Source organism: Protopterus annectens, chromosome 4.part1, assembly GCF_019279795.1.
Source record: "Protopterus annectens isolate FY-2018-M chromosome 4.part1, PAN1.0, whole genome shotgun sequence".
Lineage (NCBI taxonomy): Eukaryota > Metazoa > Chordata > Ceratodontiformes > Protopteridae > Protopterus > Protopterus annectens.
In genome coordinates, this window is record NC_056734.1 from 790,522,928 (window position 1) to 790,536,126 (window position 13,199).

The following is a 13,199-nucleotide window of genomic DNA, read 5'->3' on the forward strand; positions in this document are numbered from 1 at the left end:
TCAGTATTACTGCTGCACAGGTTAAAACAGCACTGTCCAAGGCCAAGAATACAGCTTCTATGGGACCTGACAATATCCCTGGTCGTGTTCTACATGAACTACAGAATGAACTGGCACTTCACCTGTGTGCCCTGTTCAATCACAGCCTCACCTCAGGCATTGTCCTTGCTGAATGGTGCACTGCTGCAGTGATCCCACTCCACAAAAGAGGAGCGACTACAAACCCTGGGAAATATCGCTCCATTAGCCTGATGAGTCTGATATGCAAAACTATGGAAGGCATCATCATGGACCTAACCCTGGATCCCACACAGTTTGGTTTTGTGAAGGGTAGATCATGCTTGCTCAACTTGGTCAACTTCTTTAAGTCAGTCACCAGAGCTGTGAATGAAGGCAAGGTGGATCATACAGCCTACCTTGATCTGGCCAAGGCTTTTGATACCATTCCCACTCAGGTATCATAGAAAAACTCACTAAGCTTAGTATCAACCCCTATATCACCAGGTGGGTTGCAAACTGGCTCACAGATAGAACCCACAGTGTGAAAGTAGCTGACTCCAAGTCAGACTGCCAATTACTCATGAGTGGAGTCCCACAGGATTTGGTCTTGGGTCCTCTCCTGTTTAGTATGTACTTCTCTGAAGTTCAGGCCAACATGAAGGGACTCTGGTTGACAAAGTTTGCAGACACTTGCAAGTTGGGAGCTATTGTTAACTCCACAAGTGATGTTGACATCCTACAGAATGGCCTCACTGTGACCAACGACTGGTATCAGAACCATGGCATTAAGCTCAATGCCCAAAAAAGTTTCATCATCCCATTTGGGAAAAACCCAGTTCCCATGAATTACCACATTGATGGTAGTCTACTGAACATAGAAGGTGTTATAAGAGATCTGGGAACACAGGTTGACAGCAGCTTCTCTTTTGATCACCACATTGCCACTGTGGTCAGAAAGTCCTTCTATGTGGCAAATCTCATTACTAAGGGTTTTGCATCCAAGAAGAAAGAGGTCATTGTGTCCCTCTACTCTTCCCTCATTAGGTCATTCATCGAGTACTATGCCTCATTTGGCATGTACCTCACTAGACACCTGCAACAACTAGAGAGGCTGCAAAGGGATCCTAGGCCTTAAACACTTGTCCTATATGGACATACTCAAAAACTCCAACTATTCTGTCTCATATTGCCTACTTAGAGGTGATCTCTCTTGATTTACAAACCCATGTCTGACCCAGCTCTGTTAGAAATGCTACATCTAAAGAAATCCCAATCCCTCGGCACCACATGCTCCAGAGACCTCAACCTCATTACCAAAATTGACAGAACATGCTGGAGGGACAGGTTCATAACCCAGAGACTGCCCATGCTATGGAACAGACTTCCCATACATGTCGAGCAGAGCACCTCACTGACCCTCTTCAACAGAAATCTTGATGAGTGGATGGGAAACAGAAAATTCACCTTAGGGATTAACTCCAGTGGCTCTACTCGACAGAGGCACTGGGAACTAAGGTCGTGTGGCACTATGCCAGGGTAATCCTATGGCTAGGCTTGTAGAGGCCCCAGAGCCATTAGCCTAGTACACACCTATGAACCTAAATCACTGGTGAAATCATTGCAGATTGCAGTTAGAAAATAACGACAGGCATTTGAGTTCCGAGGGACATACTTTTCAGAAAATCCATGTCAATGCAAAACCTGTCATTCTATTAACTTTTGAGGTTTGTAAGAGCAATATTTAAAAACTGTCCTTATTTCTGGGCTTTTGTCCCACTTTTACTAATGGATTTCTCCAGACCTTTTTCTCTAAGAAGTTGAGTGGTATGTGTTCGAGGACACTTTTTTATTGTAGAGTGCCGTATAGCACTTTCACAATGCAGAGGGTGTGTTACAGTACCTGTCACACACCCTCTGAATAAAATTCACTTCCCATTCATCATTTCCATGTCCGTGGACACTTTTTCTATTGTAATGTGCCGTACGGCACTTTGACAGTGCAGGGGGCATGTTACAGATCTGTGAGCACTACTATAACATGCCGCCTGCACTGATTCAGTATCCATGTACACAGCTCCATCTCAGTAGTGTGCCTTCATTAATATGTAAGGCATGCTGCCAAGAGAGAGATGCGGACACAGACACCATTCACTATATGTAGGAATAACGCTATTCCTACATGAAGTTTTTTAAATCCGGGGGGGTTGATTATGTTTATAAAATGCTCTTTCATTATACACTATATAGGAACCTATAATGATACTGCTCTGCTTCAGTAGGAATATCTGTATACCACTGAGAAGTACGTAATGGACCTTTATGATAGGATAAAACTCAAAGAGGCTTATATAAGGACAAGGTAGATGATCGAGAAAATAGGTTGAGAGCAAAACATTTGATGATCTAAAAAATAGGTTGACAACAAAAAATTCAAAATAATTAGAGCACTAGAAATAATTGCCAATGTGGAGTTAAAGACATCACCTCTCACACTTCTTCACCAACATTTATAAAATGTATCATGCTGTTCGGTGTATGTTAGACTCCACTTACTGAAAAATGTCCTAATAGTCATGGCCTCCTATGGCCCAAAGGAGTGGCAAGCTCACAATGGTAAACTCAGAAAGAAGTTCCCTGGAATATGCATACTTTGCATTTTATTTCTTTACATTTCATTGATGAAATGCTGTAAAGGAACAGAAACAACTCAGAACCACTAAACAGTTAGTGGCCTGCAGCTTCAGTAGCAGTATTTATCCATTAAGCTGTTTAATTGTCTGGAAAAAGGACCAACAATGGACATTAATGCAATGACGAAAGCCTGGAAATTTCATTGAGGGAGCACCACAGTCTTTTTATATACAATTGATGCAAAGGAAATTGAATGGGAGGCAAATAAAACAAGGACAGCACATGCTAATCATGGTGCACCAAGGAGATCAAGAAAACTTAAAGAAGAACTACAAATCATGGAGGTGAGGGAGACAATAAATGTCAGTTGATGACTAGGATGTATCTACTGAAGCACTCTCTAGAATAAACTTTTCACTGGATGGACCTAAAAATACTTAGGCAGAGAGGAACTAAGGTTACTTCAGAAAAGAAAAAAAATACACTGAAGATGCAGTAACAAAGGTATCAGGAAATAATATCTTAGCTAAAGACTGATACTTGGGCAATCCAGGGGAGGCCCCAACCTTATCAACAAGTACTGCTGTTGTACTAAGGGGATCAAGTAACTAGATCACACTATCCCCCCTCTTAACAGTAAATACAAACTGACATTTTAATTAGTACATAGTTACGCTCATGCTGTATTCTTGTGGCTGTACTGTTCAATACTTGTATGGATATTGAATTTATCATTTATTTATTTTGCCATCCATCATGCAAATGACGTTTCTTCACTTCCCATCATTGTACGAGGGATGCAAACAGATATTTATTTTGGACCAATTCAGTGAATTGTCTCTGGTGTCCTGGAATGAGACGTATGACTAATGAAGGGAAGGGTAGTGCTCCTTTGAGAGTACAAAGGTGGCATGAGGAGGAGGAGACCAAGATCTTTCTGCATCTCCTCAGTAACCATTACTGCCTCACATTCCTGCAGGGGATTATACTGGGTCTCTGTCCAAGGAATAATGTGACCAAGGCTATCACCTGTGCTACTGGCATTCCATATGTGCAGGAGCAGCACTGTCTCCATTATAGTGACATTAAATGCCAAAAGCCTGACCTCTTTGGCTTATTGGAGGATGGAATTTGGGCCTGATCTCCACCTACATACTGTGAGTGCGATATAAATCACCCATCCAAACAACCTAATGCATGGTACCATGCACATTTATAGTAATATAGCTGTCTTATCTGTCTTTACAGGTCCAGAAGAGATTGAAAGGAATCAGGAAATGCATAAGGAGCAAATGGAGCACCAACGAGAGTGCCGGGTTACATATGGCTTGTGCTTGGACATGTATATTTCAATAGTTACATTTACTGAATCAAATACAGGTAGACTAAATCAAAACAGCAGGACAACATTTGCCATTAATGGCATTTTGTGCAGTGAGTACAATGACTGTTCAGATACAAGTAATGTAAATTCTGCATGTCACCATTTTTATAAAAGGAGACATGGCTCATCATGTTTAGTGCCAAGTGCACTACAGTTGACTATGATGGTTATTGGTTCAATGTCCAGCAACATGTGATGCATAAGATTGCTGTTTTTATTTAAGATGTTATTACATCATAGTAGTTAAAGTAATGCAATAATTAAAAACATAGTTGCAATGTTCAGATACAAGTGCATGTCCTAAAATAAATTTATTTTGGTTCAGTAAAATTCATACTTACTTAAATACACTGAAATGACATTTTTATTATTGATGTATTTCTCTTCCTCCCCCCTTTTATTTATTTATTTTTCTCATTTCTGTTACTATTATAAGCAGCAGCAGAGAGACCTGGACCACAGGTGGCAGCAGTCATCCACTACCTCTGTCTGAAAAGGCACTGCCTCATATGGACCACATGCTGTCAGAGTTGCCTCTACACCTCATACTCCAAATGTACCACCTTTGACAGGGGCATCTGTCTCAGGCAACAGTATAATGGTACCTAACAGGAGCAGGGCCACTGGAGTTGGTGATTTTGTCTTTTGTCAGGAACTGAAAGACCTTGTGGGGGAGACTGTAAACAGGAAGTTTGATGCTGCATCAGCTGTATCGAAACTATCCTCCACCATATCACTGATGTGCTCCCCTGCCCAGCTCTGTATGCAGTTAATGAGGTAGGACCCATTGGTGACATTTCCCAGGGTGTGATTAATTTCTCACTTTTTTCAAAATTGGTGGGCTATGCATCTCAGAATACCACATCTTATCCCCAAACATGGTGTTCCTCCCTTTTATGTCTCCCACCAACCCTGATAGGTTATTTAATCCACCATTTACAAAAAGAGAAATCCATGGTATCCCTCGAAGTCTCAGAAAAACCAGCATGCAAAACAAACCAAGAAGAAAGTTCACAGTGTGGAGGGTGTGATATTCACTTCCTAAATTATGTTATGCACTTAGTTCACTTAATAAAAATCGAACTGTAAAATATAACTATAAAATACCCGCTCTAAAATAATCAAATAGAAAATAGTAGGTAGTCTACAGCTGAGCTAAAAATGGAATATCCTTTACCGAAACACACAAACAAGTGATCCTATTTGTGTATAATGAAAACCATCAAAAACATTCCTTGTATATAATCAGGTTGCTTGGAGCAAGGAAGTAGTTACAGGGGATAGTCTGTTAAGAGCAATAAAAGCATTAAAATCATTCCTTTAGCCAAGTCACCCTTCCTCCTTAACACCATAGTGTAATCAGAGCCTGTGCTAACTAAACCTGAGACTAGAAAGCTAGAGACAAACTAAAATCTCATTTGTATAGGCTAACTAATTAATAAAAACGTTATTAATTAAGAAACCAGACTAACTAAAAAATGGCTGACTCACTAACAAAAAGCTCAACCAGTAGACATTTACCAAAATAAATAATAAAAATATGCGACTTTTAACAAAAATCTTTTTCGTATAAAATAAATACTTCACCAGGTTTGCGTGTCAAAAACAAAACATAATATGAATGAACATGTGTATAGATATACAACTGAAAAGCTAAGTACTATGAAAAAACATAAAAATAATTGCTAAGCTGGAAATACAGTGATAAACATTAAAAATAAAGCACTAAGGCCTTGGAGATCTGTTAAAGTGTGGCATTTAAATAAGCAAATAATTAGTCTGAGAGTGCAAGACTGCACTCAAGAGTAATTGCAACCTTTAAAACAAAACAAAACAAAAAAAAAAAAAAACAAACAAACAAACAAAAAAAAAAAAACTCCATGCACTTTGTGTACACTATCGGGCTTTTACTGCCTAAAAGGAAAAAAATGTAACAAAAGTGTTCATTTTAAAATCTAATGTGGAGCCACCAAAATGATTAATGTATACATGAGCCACATAAAGTATGTCCTTCATAACACTGTAAGTTAGTGATAAAATAAGGAAACAGTATTTGATATTTGTTTTTAAACACAATATAAGCAAGTAATATCAGCATTAATCAGTTCTGTGTCAGTCTTTTAAACAGTGGGGCAGTTTTATGAGATCTAGTATGCTTTCTATGGAACAATAATAATTAAGCCCTGGTTTTCTAAAAGCATTCTGTTTCAGCTGCCACAGTATTTCACATTTTTCTGAAAGATTAGGGATGCATCTTTCCAGTTCCAAAGGTTCCTCATGGTCAATAATTTGAAATTTAAAGCCAGCGTGTCTTTTGTGTAGCTGCAGGTGCCAAGCAATGTGTTATTCTTTCAGAAAGATGGCCAGAAATCCTTCTTTTAAGTCTGTTGAGCATTTTTCCCACATAAAATGTTTCACAGTCATTGCAGCTAGCCCTGTAAACCAATTGCACTGAGGTACAGTCACCTCCTGCATTGATTTTATAATTTTCTTTAAATACAGGCAGAGAAACATGTCTCCCTCTTTATGTGCTAACAAAAGACACAGTTGGCTCCACACTTATTGGTAAATGTATCCTGTGGTCTGGGCCTACCTATAACCCAACTCCTGATGTTCCTGGCTTTGCTGTACACAAAGGAGGGAGCTTCAATAAGGATGTCCATTAAATATGAACTTTCAGTAATTATGGCCCAGTTCTCTCTAATAACATTAATGATGCTGTAATAGTCAACCGTAAAAGTGAAGCTACAACTTTCTTTAGATTTGTTGTCCATAGATTTCTTTAACACCCTCCTATAAGGCCTGTTAAGTGCTGGTGCAGTTGTACTTTTTAGTTCAATTATAGGTTCTAAAATGGTTCTTAACATATTGCTTTCATATCCACTCACCAAAAATCATTTTCATGTTCTTATGGAAGGGTTTCTTTTTTGTGGTGATCATAGCCAACCTATAGCCCTGGGACTTAACAACGTTATATTTCATCCTGGTAGGATGGAGACTTTTTTTATGTAGCAGGAGGTTTACTCTGGTAGGTTTTCCATAAAGATCTGTGCCAATTTTACCTTGCTCCAAGTCTTTAGTAATCTGCATATCTAAGAAGACTGCTGAGGTGAGGCTGTGGGAAGAGGTGAAATGCAGGAAGCTGGTAGCTTGATTCAGATAGCTGATAAAGTCTTCTAATTTAGCACTGTCTCCTAGCCACACAATAAAAATATTGTTAGTAAAGTGCAGATACACCATGATATGTTGCATGTATTCTCTATTGTTATAAACATAATCCTCCTCCCACTTGCCTAGGGCTATGTTGGCAATGCTAGAGGCCATGGCTGACGCTATGGTTATACCAGCCTTTTGTTTATAGTAATTTCCATTAAAAATAAAGGAATTGTATCTAAGCACAATATCTAAAAGTTTACCTGTTCTTTCATGTTGTGCTGGAGTGCCATTGTTGTTTTCCTGTAGGACTCAATCACTGTTTCAATACGTAATAATTATGTGGAAGTACGGTATACAATGATTTGACAACTATTGTTAATAAAATACTGTCAGCATCAACTGTAACATTTTTTATTTTCCTTAAAAAATCATTAGAGTCTTTTGTGTGTGAGATATTCTTCTCAGCCAGAGGTTATAACAAAAAATCCAGGTAAATGGCAGTAGTTTCAGTCAGGGTCCCCCCCACTTGCAACCACTGTCCTGTAAGGAGGGCTTTCTCTACTTTTATATGGCTTATGGATTCTAAAGAATTTAGGCAAGCATGGGGAAAGTGTCTGTAAATAGTTAAACAAGTTATCTGTTAAAAAAACATCATAACGTGCAGTCAAGGCTGTGTACCAGATTTTGTATGACGCCTTAATCTCTTCTAAAGTTAAGGACTCATAATAGTTTGTGTCACTCAGCATTTATTCTATCCTCTGGTTATAGTTGCTAGTATCAGTAATAACAATATCTCCTCCCTTTTCAGCCTTCATAACCCATCAAGACTTATCTTTGCCTAGCTCTAATAATGCTTTTTTTCTCTCCATTGTTAAGGCTGTAGAATTTTCTCCTTGCTCATTTTTGCAGTAGTTTCCCAATGTCCTTTTCACATTTGACTTCAAAAGCTGCTAAAGTTTGGTGTAAGGGAGGGCAGTAATTACTAGGTCTTTTTATTGTTTCTTCAATAGTTTTCTTTTCTCAGTGGTATTAGATGCCATGGTAAAGAACTTTCAGATTCAATTTTCTGACACAGGATTTTAAATCAACCAGTACCTGTGCTGTGTCAGACCTGCAGTGGGGAACAAAAGTTAATCCCTTTGAAAGCACACTAATCTAAATGTCAGTAAGTTCTTCTTTGGAATTATTCCCAGTAATGGGGTAAGTTAATAATGTGTTTTGTTTCTCTGTCTGGTTCTAGGTCCTGCAGTGAAGTTGGGCTCCCCTGAGTATTTCATTTCCCTCACTCCTGTCCACTGTTTGGTTATCCGGCCTTCTGCAGGGGTCTGACTGGTATTGGGGATCATTGAAAACTCCTCTTGTGCCCTCTGGAGTCTAAGGAGATTGTAGTAGTAATCTTGCTGTTGAATCTGGTAATTTTGTCCTCTCAGCCTCTGATGTTTTGCCTGATAATGATATTGATACCGGTCCTGTTGTTGGTGTCGTGGTTAATGTCTGTAATGTCCCTCTTGGTAGTGTGGGTCCCGGCATTCCAGATGCTGCTCTTGGTAGCTGTGCTGTCTGTGGTCTTGGTTGTCCTGTCAGTTCTGGATCTGGTGTTTGTTCTGGTTGTGGTTCCTACAATATATCTCTCTGATGTTTCTGGTCCATTCTGGTTTTCTGGGCCTGGTTCTGATCTAGATACTCCTGCCGCTCATTGGACCTCCGAGGTATGCTAGCAGACAAAGGTATCTGTGAAGATACCACTTACCACTGTCTTCCCTCCGTTTGTCTGATGTCTCCTATACCAGTGTATTCTCTCCCCATCAGTGTATTACCCAACACTGTCTATCTTTTGTTGCTACCTAACATCTCACTCTTAACTACCTGAAGCATCCCTGATTTTCTTCTCAACTTTCCTACCTCTCGGAAGAAAAATGCACTTGCCCACTTTGCTAAGTGTGTACATTACCCAGTTGATTTGGCCCAGTTGGTTAGAAAACATGGTGTTATTGTGACAAAATATTTATGCTGCATTTATCCAGCCATTATTATATGCCTCACCATTATTACCTTGAGAGGAAGTAGGTAGAATATGGTCCTATCCCATCTCCATACCTGTCACTCCTAAAGTGCTCACTTAATATTTTATCCCTTTTGCTTCCCATTTTCATCTCTGCCTTAGCCTTCCATTTCCAACCTTTAGTCTGTCCAAAAATAGATTAACACACCACACACATGGAAATAAATGGCATATAAGCAAAACAAGCTATTTCTGTACCCATCCATTGTGCAACACTTTTCATAAAGTAGCATTGCCTACTGCTGGTTGTCTTATGGCAAAAAAAAGATCCCTGTGTATGCACTAAGTCTGTGTCATCATTCATGCACCTGAGCTTAACCCGATTGCATGTCAGCATGTGATGCTAGCATAATTAAAATAAGTTGACTATGTATAAATCTTTCATGGCTCAACATATTAATCATATTGGTGATATGAGAAATCCATTCCAGTACACTCAGTGCAGTGTTCTATTCCACTTAGGGTCAGATGTTGCCTCACCAGTTTTCTTTTATTCCTGCAAACGTCTCCCATTCAACATGAACATTTAATTATATTTGCTGAGCAATATCAAGAACTAAAATATTGACATAATTTGCCTTTTTGCAGTGCTATCAGTCTGCAGATGGTATGCATTTGATATGCCTCACTGACTAGCCATACAGACATTCTTACATGCAATTCTGGATACTACAATGATATGTAGAAAATCAACATTAGAAGCGGGAGTTACAATGCATTGTGTTATGTATGTTCCAGACCTCAACACCATCCTACTCAATCCCGATGTCATCACCTTTGTGACTTCCTTTTTTGAGCATTCCCTTCACCTGTGATTTGTCATGCACATGAATTATAAGTCCCTGTGTAGTTTCACATTATCTAGCATTGATCTGTAACATACCACTCACTCAAGCATGGCATCCCTTCAATTATTGTATACCTTTCATCATTCTTAGACACATATATATTGTGCCCTACCTTGACATTTCATTTTAGTTAACACTTTTATCACTTCACAAATGCACAAAGAGTTGCCACACAGATATGAATTGCTTTTTCTATGTTTACATTTGTAAGATGGTTGGCAGAGAGTGACTTCGCCGCCCATAATTAAGAGAATGGTAAGTGACAGTCATCATCCTTTGGCAAAAACTGTGGAAAGTCCTTTAGCCACACTAATGATTTCCTGACCATCCTATGAGTGAGTTTACTTTTGAGGCATAACAGAAAGCAATAATGATATGAGCATAAGTTAACAATATTAGGGTAAGTGTATCAGGTTCTATGGCTCAATGTACCCCTGATGTGATGTTTAATTCATCAGAAATGCATGTGGAGGTTGTGATCCGCTCATTAAAGGTGCCCATTTAACATTTCTCATTTAGCAGTCTTCCACATTGTTGGTAATCTCTACCCAATTGTGTTTTTTTTCTGATGAATTTTGTATGACTTCTTCTGTAGTAGCATCAGTAGCTACTACATAGGTAAAGACAATGTGTGTTAGGTAGGCAGGGTTTCTAATACAGTGATTTGCACATTGCAACTGTGTATAAGCAATGTGCAACATACAATACTGACTTAGTGAACTGGGGTGAGGCATTCTATATGCAGTGAATTGGGGGGGGTAACCCCTCCAAGCTGTAGACCCTTTTAACTCTGATCATCAGTGTTACACACTGTTGGTGATCTCCTACCAAATGTGTGGTTCCTGACAAGTTTTGTATGACTTCTTCTGTGGCATCAGTAGCTATTATATAGATCAACAGAATATGATTTCTTCAGCTTGTGTTTCAAATCCAGTAAGGGATCCATTGTAGAAATGTAAAAGTAATTGCTGGCATGCAGTAATACTTACTTAACTGATGTGAGGTGTTCCATTTTTATGTGTTAGGTGGAGAGGTGTTATGTCCTATGTGCTGTAGTCCCTTTTACCCATGCTCAAGATCATAAAGTTCTTTTGGCATGATCATTTTACAACAGTAGGCAGATATGCTTTTCTATTCATAGTGAAATAGTAACTGACAGTTCATGTCCTGTGGCAAAACTGAGGACAAATCCTTCAGCCATGCTGATTGAGCTTATCCTCACGGACAATAAAATCAATACTGATATTAGAATAAGAACACATTTATTACTTTGACTGTAACAGCTTCCATGTCTCAATGTACTCATAATGTCATACTGAAATTGTCAGTAAGGTATGTAGAGAGCTGTGGTCCAGTGATTACTGATGTCTCTTTCACTCTGATCATTTTGCAGCCTTTCACATTGTAAGTGTCTGCTTTCTAAAAACTGTTGTATGCTTTCTTCTGTTGCAAAGTTTGCTAGTACACAGGTCAAAACACAATATGACGGGCAGGGGTTTAAATGTAATGCACTGTATGTTGTAGCAGTATGACAACCCATACCTTGTTGTAAGTAAATAAAATGTATATTGCAAACAATTCTAAAACTATGTGTGCATTCCAGCCTGTTATAAGTGTGTAATCTGTCAATAAGTGTGTGTGTGTGTGTGGGGGGGGGGGAGGGTCCCCTTACTTTTAAATGCTGTTCATTTTTACTCACATTTTCAGTACTACACAGCCACATTGCAACAGTGACACAAGTTAAAGTCAATAAATTTCCAGGGTATTATCATAGCACATACATGGGCATAAAAGGTTCTAACACCTATAAAAATCATCTACCTGCAGTGTAAAATCCTTCAAACATGCTAAGAAATCAGTTTCTGTCACAGAACTGCATTGAATGGTGATGTGTAACACCAGGAATTATTAATATAATATGACATTAATAACAGCATTGTCAGAATTTCCCAGTGTCTTTGTAGTCATAACTTGAAGGGTACATTGGAAATGCATCACAGGAAGGATTGGGAGTTAATGATTGTTACACATTGTGAACAAGGTTCTTAGTTTATGGTGCTCCACAGTGTTTTAAAATCACCTGGAAATGTTTGTTTAAGTTTAACCTTATGTTAACTTCTTCTGTGGCATCATGTGTTAATTTCCTTTGGTGTAGAATATGTGTTAGGCAGACAGGGGTTTAAATCGAAGATGGTCTACTTTGCAAAATGCTGACAAATGTCACTATGATGTGCTAATAATGTACCATGGAATTATATAATGCTGTTCAAGTGAAATATGCATCTGAGACATCCCATGCCTCAGTCTACTCATGCAGTGGTGGGTACAGTGGCTGCTGGGTTTTAATCCCCACCCTGATATCTAATATGTCATTTTCCACACTTCCACAGTATTCTAACATTTTCATGAAATGTGTGTATTCGTACCTATTCACTACACCTTCTTCTGTGGTTTCCCTTACTAAAGGCCTTGTACACACATTATTGTGAAGACAAAGGGGTTTGCAGCCTTACATGTGCATTTTGTGCATCTTGGCTATTGTGTCTCTCATACCTATAAAATACAATTTCAAACCACCTTTCCAAACAAGGGTTCTGTGGCATTTCCTGTAACTATATCATTGTGGTGAATATACACTTGGAAAAGTTCAGGGGTTTGGACCCTGGTGTGTGCATGTTATTGTCCTGCTATCATGTTTTCCTTCCTCCAAAATGTATTTTCAAATCTTTGCACCCAAGGTGTCTGTGGCATGCCCAGTTATTCCATTGGCATAGGCCATATAAGTGACATGGGCAGGGGTTCAGCTTCATTCATGAGTGCTCCCTTTATAGTAATGTCATGTGTTACATTTCCCTGTATGTCACCAATGCAATTATGAATGTATACAGTATATGTGGAATACTGTCATTTTTGCATCTCACATACTTATTTTAGATTCTTCTTCCACTGTTGAGAATGGCTTTTGGGGGATATGATGTCTTTATGATTATACTGACTTACATCATTGTTCAGTGTTCTCATGCACAGATGTGTGATGTTTTGTAGAACACTTGCAACATGACTGCTTCAGTAGCTACCTGTGCTGCTACAGTTTACTAACACCTTGCAGGCTGGGAGT

At 38.9% G+C, this 13,199-nt stretch overlaps 1 protein-coding gene across 1 annotated transcript in view; it reads left to right on the forward strand.

Moving 5' to 3' along the window:
- The first annotated feature begins 2,573 nt into the window (after positions 1–2,573).
- Positions 2,574–13,199, forward strand: part of LOC122801305 (succinate receptor 1-like) — a 43,074-nt gene continuing 32,448 nt past the window's right edge. Inside the window, exons 1-3 of the mRNA XM_044070850.1 lie at positions 2,574–2,613; positions 3,880–4,011; positions 8,602–8,750. Of these exons, the coding sequence (XP_043926785.1) occupies positions 2,574–2,613; positions 3,880–4,011; positions 8,602–8,750 (321 nt within the window). The remainder of the gene's footprint in view (positions 2,614–3,879; positions 4,012–8,601; positions 8,751–13,199) is intronic.